Source organism: Lonchura striata, chromosome 4 (assembly GCF_046129695.1).
Source record: "Lonchura striata isolate bLonStr1 chromosome 4, bLonStr1.mat, whole genome shotgun sequence".
Taxonomy (NCBI): Eukaryota; Metazoa; Chordata; class Aves; order Passeriformes; family Estrildidae; genus Lonchura; species Lonchura striata.
Window position 1 is genome coordinate 61202684 of NC_134606.1, and position 26607 is coordinate 61229290.

Here is a 26607-nt window from a genome sequence, read left to right on the forward strand (position 1 = left end):
GATCAATCTGATCTAAGCTGTGCAACATGATGCAGAAAATAAAATTAGCAGGGGAAAACACTGGCTAGTCATGGGAAGAAGTGTAAGAGAATCATGACATCATCTTCATCAATGATATCAGGTATAGAACCCTTCCTGGAAATCCAGATGAAAGCTCCATTGTGGTTGACACCAAAAAACTAGATGCCAGACTTTTGGGGTTTGGGAGTCACATCACAGGAGAAGTCAAAGCTCAGAGGGCAGCATCTGAACAGAGACAGAGCCATACAACTTTAAACTCCAGCTTAAAGCAGATGCTCTCTGTTTAGGTACCACCACAGGAATTTCCATAGAGAGCATGCAGTGTCAATGCAGAAAGCAGTATCTGAGGAGGCATGCAATGTTGAGAACATTCCATGATGTGGTGAAATTGGGTGGACAGAGTTGTGGAGAAGGAGGTGGCATTGGCTGTGGCCAGAAAAATACTGCAGGCTCTGATCTGATCGACTGTGATAAATTCCTGGTGATTTTTTCCAAGATTTTCTCCTTTCATTTCCTGTATCTAATTCTGCTCTTGTATCAGAGTTGTTTTTGCAAGCAGATTATTAGGGTGTGAAAATATTCTAAACTCCAGGCTGGGCATTTATCTTACCTTCTCTACTGCCTGCATCAAACTGACTGTGGGGTTGGGAGAAGTCTTGAAGAGAAGAAAATTCTGCTACTACTGGTTTTGGTGGGTTTTTTCCTCTCCTGTACGTTGTAAAATTCTGTAGAGATGAAAATACTCCCTGTCTTTGATCCACTCAAAATAGCACTTACTGCTGGAGAACATCTGAGCAGAAAGGTGATGGAAAATAATGATTAAAAGCTCCTTACTAGGTGTTACGTGGTCATGGTAGCCACTTCTTTGTGTTATTGCAGGACCTTTGTTCCCAGCCCTGCTGTTGAAAGCTATTCATCTGATCTGCTATTTTCTGTCAGTGAATTATTGATGAAGAATTAAGAGCTGTTCAAAACTTCACTCCCAGATTCTAAGCTGAGATCTGTTCCTTTAACCTTAGCTGACCCTTTCTGATCAGTACAGCCCATGAAACCAGAACTTGTTTGGGAAGCACCAGGCTTCCTTGATCATGTGCTGCACATGTACAGGTGTGGGCCATCTATGTAAACATCAGCCCTCAGTGCCTTTTGCTGTCTGAAACCTTCTGGCTCACTAAATGTGTGTGCTGTGGTAGATCCTAGAGTGGCAGGTGGTCTGTTTTGAGATAGTCCTTATTTCAAGCCATTCATTATGAGCAGAATGGCCACCTAGATTTTTCTCCTTTTTTCCTCCTGAATCAGAAGTTCATGGGCTTTAGATGTGACACCTCCTATGTTCAGTTAGCTGAGGAAATCATTGACTAATAGCATTCTTAGATTTTAAAGCCATACTGTAACTATGACTATGTACCATGAAAAATAACCACAGCTCCTAAGAAGACATATGCAGAATTTGCATACAGCACTGTAGTGTTTTTCATAAGGTTTCTGGGTATCTGTTAAGCATGGAAACCCAGTTTTTCAAAGTGTTTACAAAACTTCTGCCACGGGAATGTTCTAGTTAATGAATAACTCTCAGCATGCCCTTTACTAGCATGTGATTTTGCTCTTTGATGTTATGCGTGATCTTGGCTTAATTGGATATAGCTTTCCAGACCTGCAAGGGCTCTCTGAAAAAGCAGTTCTGCTGATTAAATCTAATGACTGGTCAGAACTGGATCCTGTGCATTTCCCTGCCTTCCACCAGCTGTGGGGACCAGTGCTGTTATGAGTCTCATGGTTTCTTGCTGATTTGTTTCTCCTCTGGTACCCTATCCCAAGGATAAACCAAGCCACAGGTCAGCTCTTGTGCATTTGTGCATTTCTGGACTTTGGAGACATTGCGATTTATGAGGAGCCACTTGAGTTTGGATAATTAGAACATAAGTTATGAGGGTTCTCTTTTACTTCATTCTCCAACAGAGATGTTCTTGTTTAATTACTGTAGTGGAAATTTAAGAAACAGCATTTGAGATTATCTCCATGGTTTTGGTTATAATCTAGTCTCCATAGCTTGGACTGTCTTTTCCTTTCTTTTTTGTAAAGGAGTTGCAAGTTGTTACCAATTATAGCTGACAGTGTTTGTCATTTTCTCTGCCAAACATTATGGAGCTGCAGTTTTCACAGGAATGCTTTTGCTTCTGAATAGTCAACCTCTTAATGCTTGTAGGCTGTTTGTCTGCAGCATCTCTGTAGCAGTTAGCTGTGGCATGGGAGAGCATAAAAGGATTAACAGGGGTAGTGGGAGAAGGTACACCTTACCTGGGAGACACCAGAAGGATGATGAGCCGGGTAGAAGCTATAGAAACATGACATGGGAGCAGAGTTGTCATGTCCCTTCTGCCCCTGGCAATAGCGTACCTTTGCCATAAGGCATCAGCAGGTCTGTAACTTCAAGTCAATATTTGTGCAGGTTTATCATGACTAATTCATTTCATGGCCAAATCCTGCCTGGTGCTGTGTTCTGTTTGTTAGGTGGAGGTAGTGCTTCCTTTGGAGAATCTTGTTCAGCTACACTTGGATACCAACCTAAGCCTTCCTGAGATAATTCCAATGCCAAACAAATTGAAAAATAATGTTTAATTCCAGTTGCAGGCATCTTCCTGGTTCCCAGCTGTTTTCAGTACATTTTGTGTTGTGGTGCATCAGCAATTTATAATAATACAGGGTTTTTGCTCACACTGCACAAAATGCCCTTATTCTGATTTTATTCATTATCTATTATATGTGCTTTGAAAACCAATTTTAAAATGAACAACAACAAAAGAAAAAAAAAGGCAGCATCAAAAACTGTATTAATAGAAAGTGATATATTTTGATTGTAGTGTCATTGCTAATAGGAGTTCCAAAGCACTGTGGTCTAAGAATTTACTTTCTCCTACAAATGGAAGCTGCAATAGGCACATTACTGATTAAAGAAAATTAGCATGGTGGGAAGAAGGTATAACCAGTAGCAGAAAGCTTGTTTCTGCTAATTGTACTGTCAGTGGGCATGAAGTGTAGTTATGTGTACATTCTGGTAGTATAATTGGAATATCCTATCATATTTTGTTTGAAAAGAGGCAAAAAGTCTTGTGTTTAAAACCAGGAAATCTCATGCATTATTGCAAGGAGGCTTAGGCTGTATGTTCATAGGGCAAACTGGAGTAGGATGGCCCAGTCCTGTACCTAAGAAGAACTAACCCCGGGGAAACAGCTCTGGGGAAGGGACCTGGGTGCCCTGGGGGACAGTAAGCTGGACACAAGCCAGCAGTGGACCTGGCTGCAAGGAAGATTTGACAGCAGTCTGGGCAGTATCAGCAGAAGCAGAGCTAGCAGAAGGAAGGAAGGTGATTAATGTCTCCTGCTGGACATTTTTTAGACCATATCCAAATATTGTATCCTTTAACAAACAAAAACCCACCAAACCCAGGAGGTGGAGTTAATACTAGCATGAGTTGAGTCACTAAAGGGTTGAGGATCTAGAACACTTACCCTTTGAGGTGAGGCAGAGAAAATGGGGCTGCTTCAGCTGGGAGAAGGGACAGACTGGGAGGCGCTGAAGTGCAGCCTTTTCTTATATTAACAGCTTTGAAATCCCCAGACTCCTATAATCACACAGATTCCTTAACTGAGTTTCAGTGGCCCTTCCTCCTTAATTCCAATACTTTGAGAGGGAGAGTGTAGCAGTGGAGGGAACTTGAGGATTTTCTGTGTGTCAAACAGCTGCAACTCTTGACTTGGAAAAATACAGGAGACACAAATTCAATGAATACTCCTCCCATCCCCATAGTCAGTTTTTAGGAGGTTAGGAAGGTACAAAAGAATTAAGAAAACATACTTAGCATACTTAAGTCCACTGGCAACCTCAAGGCCCCAAACTCTGTGGATGCTGCTTCAGTCAGTATTCTTCTAAGCTTGAATCTGAAATTGCAAGAATTCCTTCTTTAACTGCTAATTGTTGGGCTCTGGGTTTTGTACCCAGCATGAAAAAAAGAGAGCTGATAAGGAGTCATGTGTGATGTTCATTCCCCTTACCTACTGCTGGTTTTGGCATCTCTAAGTGTGGGTACCATGGAAATCACAAAATACACTGCTCTGCATCTCAGAGATTCTCTGGATGTCTTAGCAGGACATCATTTACTCTCTCCAGTTACTTCCTCTGCTACAGTAAAAATAATTGCTTCTAACTACAAACCTCAGACCTTGCATATGGGTAACTTGAGACCTGCCCTACATCCTTGAGCATTTGCAAGGCAGCTGTCTTACCTACAACTGAGGTGTAAGTTACCTTTCTGTTAAAGGAAAAACAGAAAAAAGGTTACCTGGATGGATGCTTCAGTGTGAATTGAAATCTATGGGTGAATTAAGCTTTTAGGTCAAAATCAAAAGCTGTCTAGCTCAATTTTGGGCTTTTTTCTTTTTTAGAAAAAGCAAACCAAAATAATGTTGTTTTTCTTGTTGAATATTTCATATTTTTTAAATGAGCAGGAACAGTGTGCTCAGTGAATGGTACAATTTACTGCCTCTTTTTTTTAATATACTTTACAGTGTATGTCATTGCAAAAGTGAGGTAGTCATTTGGTCTTTAATTTCTGATCGTGACTGCCTTAGAACTATTCATTGTCTTGCTATATATAGAAATTGAATTGCCTTCCTTCAGCCCTAGTACTGTTCAGCAAGTGGTGGTCTCAAGAGAGAGTTTCCAGCACAGATGACATGCCTGAACATTATTGTGCTACTCTGCACTTTGAAAGGAGAGGCAAAATAAGCTGTAAAGAGTAGCTGTTGTTCTAGTGGTAGCGCTAATACCCTCAGATCAAGGTTGAAATTAATTCTGTCAAAAAACCTCCATTTTTTTTTCTGAGCTTAAGGATGAATTCAGGTTTCCTGCAGATCACCTGATATATTTCACTTTTCATGTCAGGAACTTCTTTTTGTACACAAAATTTATTATTGCTAAAGCAAATGGTGATAATACAGTTAGTAATGCATAATGGATTTATCATTGTCTACTTGGAGAACAAAATAGTAATTTCATTTAGTAGCAACAAAATTCTGAGTTATAAATATTTTTTCCCTCCATGTGTACAGATAATGTTTATATGTCTTTGGAACTGATACAGGAGGTACTTAATAATTAGGCATTAACCAGAAAAGATTGAGATGTGCATCACTTTTGAATCATTCAAGAAGTTTTGTGACAGAGAATCCTCTTTATGTTATTTCTGTGTTTTCTGTGCCTGTGGTCTCACAAATAATGTTTTTGAGCCTTGTTGGAAAATATGTCGGCACTGTATTTCCAGAAGAGTGTCAATGGTGAAATTGAGCATTCTGTTATTAAGAAAGGAGGAGGTTAATTGTCCAGGCATTTAAATGACCTGCAAATTGCGTGGGTTGTAACAGGAGGCGTGGGCTCCTCAGATGTGTTTGGGATGCTCAGCTGAGTCAGAGCTCTGTTTTTGGTGCAGGTATCTTTGGGCAGAAGCTGGAAGACACTGTCCGGTACGAGAAGCGCTATGGGAACCGCCTGGCTCCCATGCTGGTGGAGCAGTGCGTGGACTTCATCCGACAGTGGGGGCTGAAGGAGGAAGGCCTTTTCCGACTGCCTGGGCAGGCTAATCTCGTCAAGGAGCTACAGGATGCATTTGACTGTGGAGAAAAGCCTTCTTTTGACAGGTAAAACCCTGCAGCTGTTCCAGCTGTTCCCCACTCCCTGCAGCTGAGGCGGGACACGGTGTGCTGACCCACAGTGCTGTAAAACACACGGCTGCAGCAGATAGAATGACATGTTTTTGTAGGTTTCTCTGTGTGTTTCCTATTACCGCTCTGCAATGTCTTCTTTTTTGTTCTGACTTTGATGTCTGATTTCAAAGCGTTTCTGGGGAATTTCCTTTAGTGGAAAGTTGGTTAGGAGAAGTATTGCTAATGTTTTGGTTTAATCAAAAATATCTGGATTGCCTTTATCTTAATATCATTTGAAATGCAGTGGTGATGCTGGCATTTAGTCAGTTCCACAAAGGAAGAATTTCTGTTATCACCAATCAGTGTGTTCTGTTATGTATAAAGCTGATTGAAAGGGAAGATACTTTCATGCATTTCTTTATAATTTTGGGCCTTTGGTCTTATAATGAAAGTCACTCTGACAATAAAAACAAACCTATGTGATCTTGAGGGTCCTGGTCTGATTTGTATTCCAGTATTTATGCAATTTTATGGAGTTAATGAGTGTTTCTGGGCCAAGGAAAACCTGGTCCTGTTCACATAGCTGGATGTGACTTTACACTCCTGTAAGTAATTGTAGTCTCCTGTGATTTTTGTACTGTCTTCCTGTAAGCATTGGCAGCAGTAGTCACATATCCAGCGTGCAGAGAAAGAGAACCAGTGCATTATGAGTGCCACATAGACTTCTTAACTCTGACCAGAATTGGTAGGATGGTCATGAAATTCCAATTGAAGAGACTGTTAAACAGTGGTTGTCCTCAGCATGTGCCCTGACATCCATATCACACTCCTACAATGGCACTGGCATGCTTCACTGCAATTGTGGGCCCAATGGGAATCAGGAGGAAGAGGCAGATTGCATTTATTATGTGAGACCTTTGTCTGATAGCAATCCAAGTAACAGGAAGGAAAGTGTAGCTTGATCTTTTAGTGCAGAAACACGCCATAATTCAAACCTGATTTCTGGAAATCATTTAGGTGCCTCCATTCCCTATTCCTGTGAAGTGAGCAGATTCATTAAGCTCGAAGGTTTGTGCATCAGATGCACAGAAGGCAGACACCTGTAATGCTCTTTCATCTCCAACAGTTTCCTCAGTCCTAACCCTCTCTTTAAGAAAAGTTAAGAATTTATAATGCTCTGGAAAAGTGACTTGTCTTCCTATGAGGTTTATTCATTTCTCGTTTGAAGGTGAGTTAGGACAATTGATGAGTAAATGGCTTTATGGAGCGAGAGGACTATGGAAAGTGACTGTGTTCGCAGATAAATGTTTATGGCACTCTCACTCACTGTTCAAATACCATGAAGCTTATTTCAAATGATGAAGAAGCATCTACTGGGTATGTTTCTTTACTTGGACATTATGATAAATTACTGATAATGTCTGTCTCTACCAAAGGGTAGGCGAGTGGCAGAAACAAAAGGTTACTTTTTCTGTGCCTGTAAACCAAATAATTGTGGAGGAAATGCTTAAGAAAACAAGCCACTCTGAACTGTGGGAAGATGATGTACTGAACACCCCACTGAGAGGTACAGCTTGAAGGAAGTGCACAAATTCTAACTACTCCACACAAATGAGACCAGGGCTCAGTTGCACTAATTTTTTTTCAAGGTTATCTAGCAACATCTGTAGCACAGACTAATGAGCCCCATGAACAGGTATACTGGCTGAGCTTTAGCAGATGAAAAGGAGAAGAGATTTTACATGCTACTGCTGTGAAGGATGCACGTAATTTCTACTCTAACAATTACAAACAGCAGCAGGAGCTGCCTATAAATTGCTGGTCCTGCAGTTCTGCTTCTGAAGCTCAGAATTTATAGAACACTGACCTTGTATGTCCCCATGTCTTGCACAGGGGGCTTTTGCTGTTTACTTTTTCACATTTGAGTTTGGAGTACCTGTGTGATGACCTTGGCTTGGGGTAACTTTTCATTGTGCTGAGCAGCAGCATGGGCTCTGGGGTTTGATGCAGCCTGTTTGGTAAGCTGAGCTCTTGGAAAGTGGCCACAGTATGAAGAGTGCTGTAGAGAAAGAAAAAACCACATACATTAGGCATCCATGCTTACTTTTTCTTGTGAACCTCTAGATCCACTGTGTTTAATATGTAATTAATTGCATGTTATTATTTGCCAAAAGTCCCGTCATGCAAAATCTACACACGTTCTATTAATTTCCATCCATATTAATAGAGATTTTTGCAGTTAGAGCAGAGCTGACATTTTTGTTCCTGGGGCATGGAACACAATGGAATACATGTCACACTTCCATAGCTGTGCTGGGTCACTGGCTCTGACAGGGAGAAAGACTGGCTGCTGTCATCAGTGCTGGAACTAACACAAAGAGCTGGTGTTTGAGGAGTTTGGCATTTTTCATACTCATATTTTTTCCATGTGCAAGTGCACATAAGTTAGACAAACATTTTGGAACACATGAGAAACATTGAAATATATGTGTAGGCTTTATTTTTGTGTGATAAATTGCTATTAAATAATTCTTCTTCTCTTAATGCCTCCATAGCCAAGTCAGTAAAATATGTAACATAGAAGTGAAGGAAAACCCAAAGGAAAGATCATAATACGCCCATGGTTAGTACTTCTTTAAAATGTCATCTGTGTTTTAACATGGTTTCACACCTTAAATCACCATCCAGGTGTTGGGAGGTGGAGTTCAGAGACACAGATCTGCTCTTTGCCCAGAGTTCAGCTTCTGTCCACAGTTCTGTGGAGCCCCTATCCTTCTTTGTCCCCTCCCTGTCTGCACCCCCCTGGCAGAGAAGACCACAGAGCAAGCAAAAGCAGAGTGAATAAAGCAAATTAGAAACAAAAAGGGGATTATCTTCACTCAAAAGAAAATGCAGCCCAATTTTGAAACATATAAAACATATCTGAGAAATGGTTGCTCTCATGTGAGTTAGGGGCTGGGTGTTCTAATACTGAAGTCAGTTATAAAAAAACAGTGGAAAAAACCTCCATTTAGTAGTTTTGATCTTGATCTTATGGTTGGAATAAGGTGTTGCTGAAGAATTGTGTATGAGAATGGAACAAGTGTTTAAAAATTTTCAATTTCACAAACTGAGAAAATCCTGTGTCTGATCTAAGACATCCAACACCCGAGGCCCCCTCTTAAAAAAAACTGGAGGACCATCATTTCTTGATGATCAATATTGGAAAGGTGAGGTGCAGCTGCTGCAGCTGAAAATTGCTGAGGCCTTTCGTCTGAAGAAAAACACGCCTCAGAACTGTGTGCGAGTTTAGAAACAAAAATCAATAAATACCTCATTCCTTCTAAATGTATCTGCACATATTGTGAAATTTGCTTTAAGGAACTAGCTGTGCAATTAGGCAATCACTCATGCTTGCTACTATTTGAAATATCCTTGGTATTTCCAGTACAGCTGGAAATTGCCCCCTCCAGGGAATCTATTTTCTTTGCCCTTGGGGTATCTGCTTCTCTCTTCTTGTGTGGTTTATGTTTTACTTACAAAGTCCCTCATCTCCTTTACAACTCATACTTTTGTAATGACACAAAGTGAATTTGGACTATTTGTTCTGTGAAATTAGCACAGAGAACATGGCACTGCATAAGGAAAATTGCATAAGCATTTATTCTTCAGTTTTTACCTTGGAGGGGTAAAAATTGGATTTCTTTTTCTATATTGGCCCTTTTAATCTGCTGTTCGTCACAATTACTACCAGATGACATGTGAGATAAGTTTGCTCAGGGAGAAAAAATATTTGAAATGTCACTGAAACAAATATTAATAAAAAAATTAATATGATTGATGTGTGTGGCTTGGATTTTCATAACTATTACTAATGTACATAGTTTAGTGGTTCAGAGAGTTTAAAAGTTACACAGCTCACCCGCCAGCATTTGTGTGCACAAGAGAGAAGGAAAGCTCTTAAATGCATATTTAGTAAAATAAAATCCCTAACACATTCTCTTATGGGTATGAATTACTCTAAAGAAGGAACAAAATGTTGCAGCTCTGGTCACCATTGCAGTCAGCTGAGAAAAAAGTACCTAAGTTGGTGATAGCTGGCAAATGCTTATTCACTGGAGCCAAATAATCCAAAATGTAAGACTGCTATTTCGTATACATTTAATCCCTGGGATAGTTGAAGCAGAATAAGACAGTGACGAGGATGAGGTGAGAAGGAGCACATACACAATTCTTTTTCTCTTGCAAAGGAGGAGAAAATTTAATTTAAAAGAATGTTTTAAAAATTTGGTGAATGCTGGAAATGGGACATGTTTCATTTGGGCTGCGGTCTGCATTGGCACTGTGCAGATGGCAAGCAGAATACACTGGATGTGAAAATTGTTCAATGTTTTTCAGATCCAAGCCTGTACATAAGAATTTATTTAGGAGCAAATAGTTTCCCACAAAGAAGGGGCTTCATATGCCTTCCAACTGGCAAAGTGCAGTAATCTCTTAAACTCCACATTTTTATGTGAAATTAAGTCTTTACTCTAAAGCTTGTTCCTGCCAAACACAAATGGCCTTAGGCCTGTGAAAGTTCCTGTTTGTTTCTGCTGGTTCCAGACTTTCTTCCCTGATCTTCTCAATCTGCTCATCAGCTATGCCTCTGGACCCACTTCCATGTCCTTTCCAATTCCAGTCCTTACTCTAACCAGCTAACAGAAATAATCTCTGCATATGGCACAACTTAAAGACCTAGTCTAGCAATTAAATACACATTAGGAGACATATCTAGTGTGATGCAAGGTCATTACATCAGTTTAATTGGTGTCCTGTTGTGTTTTTAGTTGGGTTGGCTGTCCTCAGAGTGTTTTTAGCTACTGGCAGTGAATGAACATTCGTAGTTACTTTGCATGAATTTCAGTTCCAGAAATGGTTGGTTTGTCAGCTCTGATTAAAACAAAAAAAAAAAAAAAAAAAAAAAAAAAAAAAAAAAGAAAAGGCAGATGCATATTTCATTTGCCAGTGACCAATGATTTCTTAGAGACCCATGGTCACCTTTAAGAAAGGATGACATTTTATTATTATGTGCAAGGTCTGAGAGAGTGGTTTTTTCAAGCATTCTTGTCCAGGTTACAACATTTGTGTCTTTCTCTTCCAGTAAACAAGAACAGGAGGGTTATTTTGGGGGGGTTTCTGTGTTTTTACATATGCTTTCAATCCCTGAAAAATTTTGGAGAAACTTAACAGTTTTTAAGAACAATCTATCAAGAGAAAATAATTACCAGTTCATTCAGTGGAGCTGGTTGATCTTTTTCCTAGAGGAAACCCAGCTGTTTCTTAGACCTCTGCCCACCTTACCCGAAAGCACTTGTGTCTCTTTAAGGAGCTATATTTTTTGAAGTAATTTTTAACATCTTTCCCCAAAGAGTTTGTCTTTTTCCTTGTCCTAAATTGCTGTCTTCATTGCTGTTTTTAAAGCCTTTATAGACCTGCTGTTACAATTACTGCAGTTGGTACCTTACTTGGAAATAGAGTCTGCCAGTCTTCACTATTCCTTGTGGACTGTGGAAGGTAGCATGCTTTGTAAAAATGCTGAGCACTAGGACAAAGGAGCAGGATAGGTTTGGTTTATTTCTCTGTCTAAACCAAAAAAACAAGAATAGAAATCAGTTGTTAACTTATACTTCTGCATATGTTTCACATGGTGTAGGCAAAATTTAATCTAGTACTTAAATGAGGCACAGGACTGCCTGTACTAGATCTCTACATTATGTAGGAAAATTACATAGAGTAATGCTTTGAAGATACCCACATAGGGGAAGAAAAATGATATAGCACTTTAAGTTAACCTGACCTTTGAATTTCTGGACCAAAGTCTGTCTTCCAAAATCAGTCAAACTGGTACACAAACTGTAATGTTCTCTTTTGTTTTATTACCAGGACTCCTAAATTGAATTATAGCCTCACAGCTTATTGTTCCCTACTGTTTGTTCTTCATGCAAACTGTTTAATGTGCCAGCATGATCTAGAGCTATTTTTGGCGCGGCTTTAATCTTTTTGTAATGTGACCGTGCCTTGTTAATACTTCCTCTTGGAGAGTTTATGAGGGGCTTGCTGGCTTTGTGCTCTGAAGCGCTGACTCCAGCTCTCTGAGCAGTCTGCTGGCCTGGGTGCGAGGGTTATGCCTGCGTTTCTGGTGACCTGCTGGGCTTCAGGCATATTGTTTATGGTAGAGAGAGTGGAAAACTCCAGGGAGTGTAATCAGACTGACAGCCACTTCCACGGTGTCTGTGGTATCACAAAGGAAAACGCTGTCAAAACAGCAACGGCGTGAGAGATCTTAATGACAAAGTTCAGATGAATGGGGCTTTGAATATGATGACTAAGGAGAGGCTGGGACACATTTGCATTTGTCATGCCTGTGCATGAACAGTGCTGAAGTGGGGGCATGCTCCTTTGGAAATGACACCATGAATGCAGTATTAATATTTTGGTGAGATAAGTCATCTTATTAATACCTCCCACCACAACATGCCAAAATAGCTGTTCCTCAGCTTGCTGATGTTTTTTATGTTACATTACATTCCTCACTTTGTGCTTACTCATTCCCATTTTCAAGCATGTAATTGTGGACTTGGAGAAAGTCTGCCTCAGTTAATAAGAGTTGTTCCAATTTAGATAACAGAGGATTTTCTGCCAGAATTGACATCCTGTGTTTTAATAAAAATTAATGAATACTTCTAATCGTGTTAATAATGAACGTGTAATCATGAAACACTTTGATATTACACAGTCAGATAGCAAAAGAAATATGATGATAGGTATAATCATTAAATTTCTGTAGCTGTAATGATTCTGGAATGTAGGCAAGGATAGGGCTCAAGGGGGAAATTCTGCCCTGTCTTAAGATGATCAGTTGTAACTGAAAAAAGTCCATGAGGAAAAGGTCCTCCATAGGCCTGCAAAGATCCATGTTTTGAAAACTACACTAATTATCCTCGAGGCTGAAATCTAAGTTCTGTTGTTTGACTTAGACTGTCAATAGAACACTGTAGACTAAAAAGGGAAATAAATGCTCCCAGTCCTCCAGTGCAGCACTTCTCTGAAACCTACAGCTGTGCTCTGTGGCTGAAAAGTGCTTCTTGGTATTTGTGGACTAAAATACCCAAAACACAGATGCATTAGGACTGGAGTCTGCCATTTTAAAATTTTACCCTGTAATTTAAAGCAAAAGGTCAAAAAAATAATACTGCCTTGCAAGGTCTAAACAAGTCTCAGATTTTGAGAGACAGTTAAATTATTTATAAAAGTATTGACATTTTTATACCCACAGTTGCACTCAAGAAAGTTGCTAGCTTTTGTCTAAATGTTGATAAAGCAGAATTTTAAAATCCAGTACTTAAAGAGCTTGGCAAGTAGTATGTCTGTGTATGCTGGCTGTATTTATTTTGTTTGTGCTGCCCAAATCTGTATCATGATTTCTGTACAGAGAGATTTAATTTTAAGAAGTGGTCCAGTACAGTTAAGGGGAAAAAATAACAAATGTTCCAAAATCTTCCTTTGCGACCCCACCATCTCGTGGCAGTCTGTGGTATTGCCATAGAAAATAATTATAGAAAAATTAGTTCAAAATATTGTATATGGTCTCTCTGTCTTGCTGATTGTGACCTGGGTTTCTAATCCCATTTTATAAAACACCTTTCTGTATACTTTTAAATACTTAATGTGCTTCAGGAAGTTAATTTGAGAGCAACACTTCCCAGTTTCCCTCCTCCTCAGCATCCCGCCTCTGTTTCTCTCTCAGTTCTTCCATGGTAGACCCACAATTTTTGGCACTCAGTTTACCTCTCGCAGTGATAACCTAACAGCATTTCACACCGAAAAAAGGAAGTTTAGAAATGGCATTAATTTTCAAGGCTTCTGTCCCCTTCTTCATCCTTTTTTATCCTTCAGCTGCTGTGCTGTCTAGGAACGAGTATTCCACAGCAAGGACTGATGTAAAATTATTCTAACATGCTACATGAAGCATGATCCTGGCAGCATAAAGAAGGGAAGATGTTACTGCATAATCCCAATCCCTTTACTGAGAGACCTGTGTGCCAACGTCTAATAGTTCTTCAATAATTTCCCTCACTTAACCGGTTTGATTCTTGTATTTTGGAAAGACCTCTCCAGTTTTATGCAAATAGACTCTGTACAGATGTGGTTAAGTCCTTCAGCAAGGTGTGAGGAGTTTCCTTGTTTAAATAAAAAAAGCCGTAATAATAAAATCTTCAGAAAGACGATCAATGCCGAGCTGAGATTAGGTAGAGCAGAAAGAATAGAGGCCAAATCTGAGCTAGCATTTGAAATCTATTTTAAGAGCACAATCATACCTAGTTTCATGCTAGTAGTTCCCCACATTTGTTACATATATTTCCAGAATGTGGGGGGCAGGGGTAGGTGAACAATGTTTTTAATTCAAGGCACTCTAAAACAGAAGTGCCTACTCACTCTTTACAACAGAAGGTTGCAGTCAAAATTTAGAATTTGAACTTTATTTTAAAATGTGGGTTTGCATTAGTGTTTCTCTAGAAACTCTAGAAACTACTATTTTTCTGGTTTCTCTAGAAACTCTATCATCTCTCTTCTTCTGACATACCATACCACATTACTCTAAGGCTGTTCCCACCATTCTTGTTAAGATTTAACTTTGTAAAAGCCATTACTGTTTCAACAGATCATTCCAAAATAATGATTAACATACCTCTAGCAAAGCTTAAATGTGTCAAATACCAATGGCTCCCTTTGAGACATTGTGAGTTTGAAAAAATACTCCATGTGTGAAGTCTTCAAAGAAAAAAAAAATACATAATAATGCACATTGTAGGCATGTGTGTGCATTTCCTGTGTCTTATTAATGAAATGAGCAAAATTTAGTGATTTTTCTGTGATTTTTCAGAAATCAGAGGGAAAGATAGCAGCTTGCAGTACAGTTCTTTATCTGAGCCAGGGAAAGCATGTGGACCATTCCAGTCAGGATTTGAATAAATGCCTGAATAGCTAAACCCAGGGATGGAACCAGACATAATGCAAGAGAGATTTCTTCATGTTGACTTGTGCTTTACATCTAATTTATACTTAGTTATTTTTAGGTAAGTACTCCTAAGTTAACAAGAGTGTAATTTACACACCACAGAAACATTGGAACAAGTGTGATTGCAGTGTTTGAACTTGTGATTGTGACCCTTCTCCCTGTGTTACTTCTGGTGTGCCTGATAAACAACTGAGGCTCCTACTAGCTGTATCCAGAAGTCCCTTAAATTTCTGCAAATGCAGTTATGGGAAGCACATATGGGAAGACCTTTGACTGTTGGCCCTGTGATGTTACCTGTTCTACAAGCATTCAGACATTTTATGTTTGGTTCCTCATCTTATTTGGTACAGGATAGAGCTAAAACTCACTTCCCAGGGAGGGATTTGTGGTTCTCAGTGTTAAGTATATCCAGGTTTTCAGTGTAAGAGTACAGCTAAAAGGCACAGTAGTTATTTAGTGGGATCCCATAGGAAAAATTCATGTCAGGGAAAGAGCTGTAATTCCAGTAGGTAGATTTCAACTAAATACCTGTGGTATATATACTTTCCTTTAAAACCTGCTTCTTGAATACTGGTAACAAAGGATGTGGTGATAAAATGGAATTGAGACACACTAGGCATGTTATGGGAGCTGGGGCCATTTCTAGTTGGAGAAAAATTCCCAGTGTGTAAACGCCTTGTTTCTAGCTCAGGTGAAAATGAAAAGTGTCATTTAGGATGAATTTTGCATGTCTGAAGGGAGATGCTTGTCAACAAGAGGCAGGATCTATCTCCTTAATACCTATCTGTGCAAACAGGGCCTTCTGTGTAATTATTTATGGTAATAAATCACTAGAGTTGACAGACATATGCCTATGGGTATCTGAGTTCTTTACAGGAAAAAAAAATCCAACAAAAAATAGATTACAGGTAGGGTTTGTAATTGTATATATTGCTGATGAGTAAAATGTGGGGTTGCAGTGGAAAAGTGGCAGGTTTTAGCTTGTCAGTCTCACAGTATCATTCTCATTCACATTAATGACTTCTTGTATTCCACCCCAACAGCAACACAGATGTGCACACCGTGGCTTCACTGCTCAAGCTGTACCTGAGGGAGCTCCCAGAACCAGTTGTACCATATGCAAAATATGAAGATTTTCTTTCCTGTGCCAAAATGCTCAGCAAGGAGGAGGAAACGGTGAGTTGGTAACTCAAGTAAGGTGAAATAAAAGGCTGCTCCAGTTTTCAGGAGGAGAGAAGCTGGCAGTTGTCCTAATTTAAATGAGCATCTATTAATTGAAGCAGGTCTTGTATGAAAATTGTTGCCACCTGGGTCTAAATAAAAGTGTGTAGCATAACCTTAGCTGTATTTATTGCATGTCACTGAATTCAGTTAAGTAAACATGATTGTAGTCAATAGCTTCCATTTTGCATGGAAGAGATGTATATTTTCATGGATTAGACTCTGAACTGTAAGAGGAAGGGTCTTGATGGTTGCTGTTAAACTCCTGCTGTTAAATCAGGAGATATTTATTAGTAATAATCTAACATGGACCAGAACTGGGTAAAATAACAAAGCAGTTTCTTGTACAAAATGCCAGCTAGCTCAAACCAGAACTGCTCCTGGAAGGCTTAGCCTTGTTATCAGCAGGAAGAATGGAGCTGCTGGTCAAAAAAAGAAAGAATGAAAGAAAGAGAAAAGATGTGATGAAACCAAGATAGTTATTTTCTTGATTTTTTTTTCCTGTGCTAATCCATGTTAGCCTAATCCAAAAGGGGTTCTACAAGGTGTTTGTTCCTTATCACAACCTGTATTTAATGCTGCAGTTTCAGTGGTATCTGTTGTCTTGTAATTGTAATTGCTGACCTTTTTTATTTCTTAATCTCTGATAAAATATTAAAAAACTGTGCCTACTCACTTTTTATTTTTCCTTAAATCTCTTAAAGGGCCTGAAAGAACTGGTGAAGCAAGTGAAGAGCCTGCCAGCTGTCAATTACAATCTGCTGAAATACATCTGTAGGTAAGTGTTCTTGCAAGAATATTACAATGGTATTTATAAGTGTGAGCTGACAGACCTGTCTGTCTGTGTGCCCTGAAGGAAAAACATTACTCACACTTGGAGGACTGGAGAACTCAAGGGAAGGTACTAAACTGGTAGGTTTACTGCATGACTAATTAGTAATTTGCTCTGTCATGATTCTGACTTTTCTTTCATAAGTAGGCACAGAGTGCAAGAAAGTAGAAGTGAATATATTCTATCCTCTTGACAGGACCTTGTTTTTCCCATTTCTAACTGTAATTATTGGCTTTGTTTGCATTTGGAATGCAATACTTAAACTATGTTAAGAAACAATCACATTATTTGACTTTTTTTTTCTAATTTTCCTCCTTACATGTTCCTTAAGGACCTCTTTCTTCCCCACAGATTCCTTGATGAAGTCCAGTCGTATTCAGGTGTAAACAAAATGAGTGTGCAAAACCTGGCTACAGTTTTTGGCCCAAACATCCTGCGCCCCAAAGTGGAAGATCCTCTGACTATCATGGAGGGTGAGCTTATGTACATAACTTGTAAGAGAAAAGAAGAAATATCTTTAGGTTTATTACCAGCACATACCTGTCTGTGCAGTAAGTTCTATATATCTGTTATATAGAGACAGAAATTTTCAACCTGAATGAGCTTTTGGATTAAATCTTGCAGGCTAGTGTGAAAGCTACTGAAACATGCAGCATTGCAAACAGACTTTGCATGAGATTGTTCTGCCTTGGCAGCTTCACTAAACATGGACTTTCTCTCTCAAAACATCCTGCAAGCATGGCATGTTCTTACTCAGCACGTGCAGTTGGAGTGCAGTTAATATTTCACCTGTGGATCTCGAGGACAAGGAAGAGCTCAGGTTCACACTGCAGTGACCCATGTAGAACCCCCACAAGGCAGTGGTGTACTACATGCCTTCCTGAACAACAGGAATCAGTTTACCAGCTGCATGCTCTCAGTTACAGACATGTTCAGCTGTAGCATTTTGCTGTGATTAAGACAAAAATATGAACGTGACAATGTCCTCCTGTAACTGACTTCCTTCTAGTCTTAGTCTTTGTGACTTTAACTCTGCATGAAGTACACGATGACTTTTCTGCCATCAAACATGTTTTGTTTAATGTAGAGGGATTACTGAGCTTTCTTGAAAATTGGGGCTGTACATAGACTGAGCACTGAAAATTAAAAAAAATGCAGTTTTCACAGATTATTTCATAGCATTTGAAATTATTCTTTCCCTGTGAGTATGATGCTTTTTCTCTTCCCAGATACAATTCCCCCTAGAATTTATTCATTCACTTGTTTTTCTGAAGCCTTATTTTTTCTCCTCCTTCTTTTTAATTCTTACGACAATGACCATATTGTTGTGAACAGAAACATGGCATTTCCAAATCGTGTATGAAATCTGTGAATACTGTCTGGAGCAACTCTCCACCCTGCTTATCAACAGCCCTTAGAATTAAAATTATGGTGCCTGTTGCAGGAAATGGGACAGATACTACATTCTCTGTAGGAAAACACATAACACTTTTTTAACTATTGAGAAACAGGTTTGATTAAACAGATTCATGACCTCTTCTAAACATTACTATAAGATTTGACTCAAGACAGTGCTGATTTGCAATTGGGCTACACATATTTAAATGTATAAGGACTTCAAACAGACTACACATTGATTGGTGCTCATGGCTAGCTTTGTCATTTCTCTTTGCCTTTTGGAAGATACAGAATGCTTTTCTTACACAATCATTCAAAATAAAACATGTAGCTCTGGGGAACCATGTCTTTATGATGGAGATGAGGAGTTGATTTTGTTTGATTCAGCAGAGATTTCCTTTAGAATTCCATCCATGGGGAAATTTTTTCCTGTCAAATGCAGTCATAAAAGTTGCCTAAGGACAAAGCAATGTTTGTAGTAAAGTTCTGCACACAACAGGTAATGTTCTCAGAAGGAATGCAGCTAAGGGTGCCAGGGGATTAGCTAAGTGAATTTTCCTACTGCCTAGTTCTAAAGTATCATTTTGCCTCAGCAGACAAGCAAGTGAGAACACCTAAAAAAGTTACTGAGTACCCACGTTGAATTGACTCTTCATACTTGTATTTTAAAAGGCTGGGATATAAAATCCAGAGTATTACAAAGGAGCTGATGTGAAATGATTTTGCTCAGTGGGCATTTATTGATTAGAAGAGCACAGCATGCCTCTCAAAACTTCTTAGCAGTTTAAAAATGAGGTGGTTATTATAACTACTTTGACCTTGTTCCTGAAATATTCTTAATGACCTTAATGAGGGTCTGCTTAGCAAAATAGAGTTGCACATCTTTATCATGCCAAGTCTGGTTTCTAAATGCTAGTGTGTAAAATTACAGTGCAGTCAAGTGGTGTGCACGCCAGGGGGCTGATCTTTCTGAGGAAAGGTGGCCATTTGTTACAGGAAGCAGCAAGCTGTGGTCCTGCATTACTTCCATAATGTGCTATAATGTGGCATAGTTCTCTGGCTGCATATAGCCTCACCATGGAGTGGTTAAATGCATTCACATTAAATTAATTCTGTCTTATTATTGCACTGTTTTGCTTCAGAGGACTAAAATGTCTGTTCCAGCAGGGCAAATCCCTTGCCTGCCCATTTGCTGTTAAACTATCAAACACAAGAGCTGTGCCAGAACGAGACTTTGGTTTTAGAATGTTCGCCACATTGAGTGGAAAGCCATCATATAGTATGATGTTACCATGTTCTGCTCATTATCTCCTCCTGTGGTCTTCATGGGATGCAGTTACTGTCATGGTAACAGCTTCTTTGCAAATATTCCCATTGTTTTTAGGGGGTCTGTGAGGCTTTGCTGTCTTGGTGTGATGGAAGGAAGAGATCATGCTGATGTGGCCCTGTAGCCAAGAGACACTTCAGCCTTGTTAAACGTTCAGGCTGTTGCACAGATGGCTGCATTGTGTCAATGTTTGTATAAGCTGAATGTTTGCTAAGTATTTCTGGGAGATAAAATGTATTTATGCCTTAAATAAAACAGGCCATTCACTACCATGTGCTTGATGTCCCCTTTCAGGTACAGTAGTAGTCCAGCAGCTCATGTCAGTGATGATTAGCAAACATGAAGAGCTGTTTCCCAAGGATATAGACCCACAGATGGGACCTGAGGTGTGCAACAACAACAATGAAATTCCAAAGAAAACCACTGCAGGGCAGCTACAGAACAAAGAGAACAACAATACCAAGGAGACAGCGGTGAGGCGCTGCTCTTGGGACACACCTGAGTCTCCCCAAAGGGGAAGCATGGACTGTGAGTCTCCGACTGCTCTGCCAGGCAGCAAGACAAACAGCCCCAGGAACAGCATCCAGAAACCAGATGTCACCAGGAGCCCACCACTCATGGTGAAAAAAAATCCTGCTTTTAATAAAGGTAGCGGCATAGTCACCAACGGGTCCTTCAGCAGCTCTGTGGAGGGCCCGGAGAAGAGCCAGGCTGTACCAAACTGCTCCCTGCAAGCCAGGAGAACGTCATCCCTGAAAGGGCCGGTGACCAAGATGGGGACACACAGTGTGCCGAACGGAGGGGTGCGGATGGGCGTGTCCAGCACCGACGGGCACACCAACACCCTCGGCAACCGCAGCCCGGGCTGGGCGCCCAATGGCCATGTCACTCTGAGGGACAACAAGCAGAGGGAGCCCTCGGTGGGTGAGTCAGGCCAGCACAACAGGCTTTCCACCTACGACAACGTCCACCAGCAGTTCTCTATGGTGAACTCTGATGACAAACAGAGCGTGGACAGTGCCACCTGGTCCACATCCTCATGTGAAATATCCCTCCCGGAGCACTCCAACTCCTGTCGCTCATCCACCACCACCTGCCCTGAGCAGGACTTTTATGTGGGCAACTTTGAAGACTCTGTGCTGGATGGGCCACCACACGAAGACCTCTCTAACCCAGGTGACTATGAGAACAAAAGTGACAGGCGGAGTGTGGGGGGCCATAGCAGTCGAGCCACCAGCAGCAGCGATAACAGTGAAACGTTTGTGCCCAACAGTACCAACAACCACAGTGCTTTGCACAGCCTGGTGTCCAGCTTGAAGCAAGAAATGGCCAAGCAAAAAATAGAATATGAGACAAGGATAAAAAGGTAAGATGGTTCGGTGCTCTATCATATGACTGCTTTTTGCAGAGTAAATCCAAGGTCTTCCTCTTGTGACTTGCACTAGCTGCAATCACTGCTGTGTTACTCACTAGGTGCTTGCCAATGGGTTTGTCATCTTTTAGTGTTGATGCTACTTCAATGATACTGTCATCCAGAGGAGTGTTTTTCAGAGCAGTTGTTTGCCATGGTTGTGACATATTGTTCTATTGGTGTCAAAAGTAAAGCCAGGATCTTGTGAGTGTCTATGTAAAATCTAACTAACAAAATCAGTAGTCTCTCACAGTGCTTCCATTAGCTTATGCCTTTCTCGAGAAAAAGGCAACTAAGTGTCACCTTTCAGAGAAGGCAATGTTGTGGCATATTCCACTTGTAGTTTTTGGGACTGGGGAGACTGCTAGACTCCTTTGCAGTCCTCATTCCTCTTGAGAAAGTGCAGCATCTGGGACTTACCTCTGCTCGTCATCGTGTCTTTGCTCTGCTGCTGAGCCTTTCCTTCAAAGCTCAGACCTGTTAAAAGAGGGCAAGGGAGGCATGTGTCTTTGTCTGCAGATGGTGCAGACTCTGCTCTTACAGAGCAAGGTTGCTGGGGTGGGTGGTTGTAACAACAGTGAATAACCTCAGAGTGTGGACTTAGCATTAAATAATGCACTCAGCAGTGCAGAGCTGAATGTGCTCTCTTTGTTATAAAGGTTCTTCAGTCAAACTGTTTGGGACTTTTTGTTCTCACCTCTGTTACACAGCAGTACTGTGCTGTGTATGCACTGGTACCTCTGGCACTGCAAGTCATAGATCACAGCGTGAGAGCTGCTGGCCGCAGCAGCTGCCAGTCAAAGTGCAGCACGCAAGCGTTGCAGTCTTTCACCTGCATCGCTATTTCCAGCATAGTGTGCAGTGCAGTAATGCACTTCATGTACAGTTCAGTATGTGTGCTGACTGTGTTCAGTGCCACTAACATCACAGGTGGGTTTGGGTTGGAATGGACCTTAAAGATCATCCAGGTGCAACCCCCTGCCATGGGCAGAGACACCTCCCACTAGACCAGATTGCTCAGAGGCCCATCCAGCCTGGATTTGAGCACTGCCAGGGATGGGGCATCCACAGCCTCTCTGGGCAAGCTGTGCCAGTGCCTCAGCACCATCACAGTAAAGAATTTCTTCCAAACATCTGATCTAAACCTACTCTCTTCCAGTCTGAAGCCATTCCCTGTTGTCCTATCACTACACTTCCTGATGAAGGATCCCTCTGGCTTCCTTGTAGGCCCCCTTCAGATAGTGGAAGGCTACAATGAGATCGCTATGCAGCCTTCCCTTCACCAGGCTGAACAGCCCAAACTTTCTCAGCCTGTCTTTGTAGGGGAGTGCTCCAGTCCTCTTTCAACTCCATGGTCCTCCTGTGGACTTGATCCAACAGGTCCATGTCCTTCTTATGCTGAGGGCACCAGAGCTGGACACAGTATTCCTGGTGAGGTCTCACTAGAGCAGAGCAGAGGTGCAGAATCCCCTCCCTCACCCTGCTGCCCACACTTTGGATGCAGCACAGGATACAACTACCTTTCTGGCCTGTGTACATACATCGCCAACTCATGTTGGATTATTCATCAATCATTACTCCCAGGTCCTCCTCAGCAGGGCTGCTCTCAGTCTCTTCTCTGCCCAGGCTGTAGGTGTGGCTGGGGTTGCCATAACAAAGGTGTAGGACCTCACTTTACTGAACTTCATGACAGCCATATTTACAGATACATGTAGGTCCATATTGGCAAATAGATACAGCAGGCAGGTCAGCTGGAGAAAGGAGATCAGCAGTGAAGCAAAGGCATTTAGGGCACTATTCTGACCTTGTAGTAACACTGCTGCAACTAGCAGCAGCTGGGTGTCAACACTTCAGGAAGTGAAGGGAATAGCTAGCCTACTCCTGGAGAATTAGATGGAGCTGTTTGCTTCTGTGCCTTTTGCTGTTCAAAGGTGTTTTCTAAATGAGCTACCAAAGAGACAAAGTTATTTTTTTAACAAACTGCCAAAGAGAACCATTCTCCCTGTGAGAACAGTTCATGGATGAAGCCATGGTTTGTAGATACGCTCATCGGAAGTTCAGTCTAAACCTTAGAAATGAAAGGACGTGTATGAATTTCTTGGTGGTGTGTATTTCTGATGGAGTGAGTGAGGAGTGCTGCTCAGGAGCTGTCTGCTTTTATTTCCTTCATGCAGCCTGGAGCAGAAAAATCTCACCCTGGAGACAGAAATGATGGCCTTGCATGAAGAGCTGGATCAAGAGCGGAAGAAGTTCACAATGGTAGAAATCAAAATGCGTAACGCAGAGCGGGCAAAGGAGGATGCAGAGAAGAGGAATGATATGCTGCAGAAGGAAATGGAGCAGTTTTTCTCTACTTTTGGGGAACTGACAGTGGAGTCTCGCAGACCAGAAAGAGGCAACACCATCTGGATCCAGTGAGCTGTGGAAGCATAGGCTGTGGGACTTGAGGAAGGGCTTGGGGGTATTATACTGTGTCAGGTGGCTGGTCACCTGTCTGAGGCTAGTACTCAACAAAATGTTACAAACTCTTGAAGGAAGAAATCATACATACATTAAGCACTCATATCTACAGTGTGTACTTACCAAGTTATACTCTTTGAATGCTTCATGAGACTACTGTCAAGTGTTACAACTGGATATGTGTATATAAATTTAAAAACCACCTTAGAGCAAGAGATGTATCTGAAGAAATATTTTAATGCAAGTCTTGTATTTAAACTGGTAAATTGAGATGTTGTTGCAATCAAGCTTTATATAAAGGCTTTTCTCCCTTGCACTTAACATAATAAGCTATTTTTGGCATTGTGTTACCATCAGCTTATTTTGTATATCAAATGTTTTTTCTTTTGTTTTTGTTTTGTTACCCCTTTTGCTGGGGAATGAAGATAAACGTATACGTTAAGGTAAATGTGTGGATGGTTAGCCCTGATTTGCGTCGCTTCCAAACAGAGGCAGGATTGAGAAACTGAAGTGTGCCATTGGCAAAATAAAGCAATACTGCTTTCACAGAATTGATGGCCAGGGGACAAAGTTCCAGGGCACCCCTATTGTTAAATAACATGGGAGGATATGAAGTCAGCCTAGACTGGGGACAGTGACAGAGGGGTAAACAACTGCTTGTTTGGGAGCAAATGTGGGTGACAGAGTAAGAGGAGAAAGGGGGACTTAAGGAGAAGTTAATCACATGACCAGAGTTTTTGGTGTACCCTGAAGAAGCCCTAAGAAGCCCTGTGTCTGATCACTGCAGTTCAGAGCAGGGATACAAACCAGTTGTTCAGACCATATTTGCCTCTGACTTGCCCCTGCCCTCTGGGTGAAGTTAAGTCCTTCTTGTAGTGCCAGTGAAGGGACACACAGGGAGGTTTAACTGGGGATTCTGGTAACCTTATTGAGTGATGGGTATCAAAAAAAATAACAAAAAAAAATGTCCATGGTAGAAGTTACTGGGGCAGCTGGCAACAAACAGTAAATAAGGAAGAAAACACACCAGCAAATTCACCACTTGTATTTACAGTGTATATTAGCGAGCTATCACTCTGTCTCAATGCTTCAAAAGATTACTGTAAAGTGTTAAAACTGTGAAAGTTACAGGCTTTCAGCATCACCAAGGGAGCACCTAGAGGGAACAGCCTGGAGTGTCACAGCATGCAGAATGCCAGTGGAAAAGAAACAGCATAGCCATCCTGTAAATTAATAATTTGTTTGGCGTCTTTAAACACAGTAAGTATAACCTGTATTTTCTACACCATGTTAAGGATATTTGGTTTTAACTTTGGGTTTAGGGCTGCAAGCAGTATTATTAGGGAGGGTTATTGAGGCATCTTGGCTTCCCTCTAGTGTCTCTTAAATATATTGCAATAGTTTTTAATTCCAGCTGAGAAAGAATGATGAGGGTGTCTTCAAAGAATCTCCTTGGTTATAGTATGGATATTAAACAAGTATTAATTGGGTGTGGGAATTACACTGGGAAGCAGACATGAGGTTTTCAATTTCAGAAAAATACAAAGCATTACATGTGGCACTTGGTGCATCATTTGTGTGTGGTGAGGTTCAAAGTCCTGTCAGGGCAGCTGTTGTATTGATTGCTGTGAACATGTTCAGTAAGCCTCCAATCTGTCTGTAAATCAGAAATAAAGTCAGGGAGAGATCAAGGTATGAGTTGGATGTTTTACATCAGTTAGCAGCAATCACAACATGTAGCCATAATGGTGAGAGAAGGAAACAGATTACTATGTTAATTCTGGTTTTTTAAATTGAATGAGAGATCTTGATAACTGATGCAGTAGGCTTCACAATCTGACATCTGTTGACGTGACATCAAAGCCTCTGAGATAAGTATTTTCTGAACTGGAATTCCTTTTTTTATACTAGATGTACACAGTAGTGAATGCTTCTATCAAACCTTGTGTTAGGCAGGATTTGTCTGTTTGTTTGAAGCTTGACTTTGCCTGTATTTGAAGCTTACCTTCATGTTTCAAAAGGTATTTAGTCAGTTCCTCAAAGAACATTCAAATTCCAGTTATATGGCTAAGCATTGACACCCAAATTTCTTGCTTTGCAGTCCAGAACAAGACTTCACCTCACTGTCTTGCAGAAATCATCTATGCAGAGGGAGAACTTGAGCAGACACAGCAAAATTAGAAAATATCACTGAAAACAGATGCCCATTTCCACCATGATCCATCCAGAGTACCTCACTCCACCTGTGAGACTGCAGCAGCATTTAGGCTGTGGTGGTAAAGTTTATTTATGTCCTTTAAATGGTCATCTCATGTTCCATGTTAGTGTCCTCGTTCTTCAAAAGCATGAAGTCCTTGATGTTTCTTATGTTCAGAGTCTAACACTTGTTCCCTTCTCAGCTGGCTTATACCATTCCCAGGTGGCCCACAACTCATGTGCTGCTCTGTTCCCTTCAGCATGTCCAGCCTGTATGTGAAGTGACCTGCTGTGGAGGGCATGCTGAAGGAGCCAAGTGGTCAGAAGATAAAACCACACTCCCTCTCATTCAGTGCAGTGGAAAGGGGCAAGATTTATTAATAAGATTAAGGTTAATGCAGACTGAACCCGAAGGCTGTGAAAAAAAACTACAAGGATTTAATGCAGTGCATTTGTAGATCAGTGTCTCTCATTAAGGCAGTTTTTAGTATTCCTAACTGCTAAGGTGCTGTATATAACTGAGACAACTGGTTTTATCACCAGTTTGTGTAATGAAACAAGTCATTTTAGGCCAAGCTAACAGTGTTACCTGCTGCAAGAGAGCACTAAGTTTTAAGTATTAATTAAAATAAGGTTAATAAATTTGCTTCCAGCTCTTTCTCACAGGTCTGTGAGTTCCCCAGGTTAATGGTCTGTTGTATGAGTTCACTAGCCAGTTCCAAGCTGAGAATGACAGAACAGCTCAGCTCTTCCAGCACATTGTCCCTCTGCCTCATGCACAGCTCATGAGAGACAAGGCTTTCACAGTTAATCAGCACAGATGGTGGGAAAAAAATATCTTGAGCTGATGACCTTATGCTCCAATCCCAAGGTTCACATTACATCCAAAGGCATCATTTCAGGACACACAAGCAGGCTAGAGCTGAGGCACAGAGAGTAAGAGAGTGATGCACACTTCCCACTGTTAATCCCATTTCTGACAACATCATGGGAGCATTGGG

The 26607-nt window shown here is 40.9% G+C and overlaps 1 protein-coding gene across 3 annotated transcripts in view; it reads left to right on the top strand.

Moving 5' to 3' along the window:
- The window catches only part of ARHGAP24 (Rho GTPase activating protein 24), a 181620-nt gene extending 157762 nt beyond the window's left edge, over positions 1-23858 (top strand). For all 3 annotated transcript variants that reach the window (XM_021549220.3, XM_021549222.2, XM_021549221.2), the window contains 6 exons: positions 5508-5715; positions 15805-15937; positions 16687-16760; positions 17166-17287; positions 19834-20905; positions 23125-23858. In XM_021549220.3, coding sequence (XP_021404895.1) covers positions 5508-5715; positions 15805-15937; positions 16687-16760; positions 17166-17287; positions 19834-20905; positions 23125-23368 — 1853 coding nt within the window. In that variant the 3' untranslated portion in view covers positions 23369-23858. The remainder of the gene's footprint in view (positions 1-5507; positions 5716-15804; positions 15938-16686; positions 16761-17165; positions 17288-19833; positions 20906-23124) is intronic.
- Positions 23859-26607: the final 2749 nt, after the last annotated feature.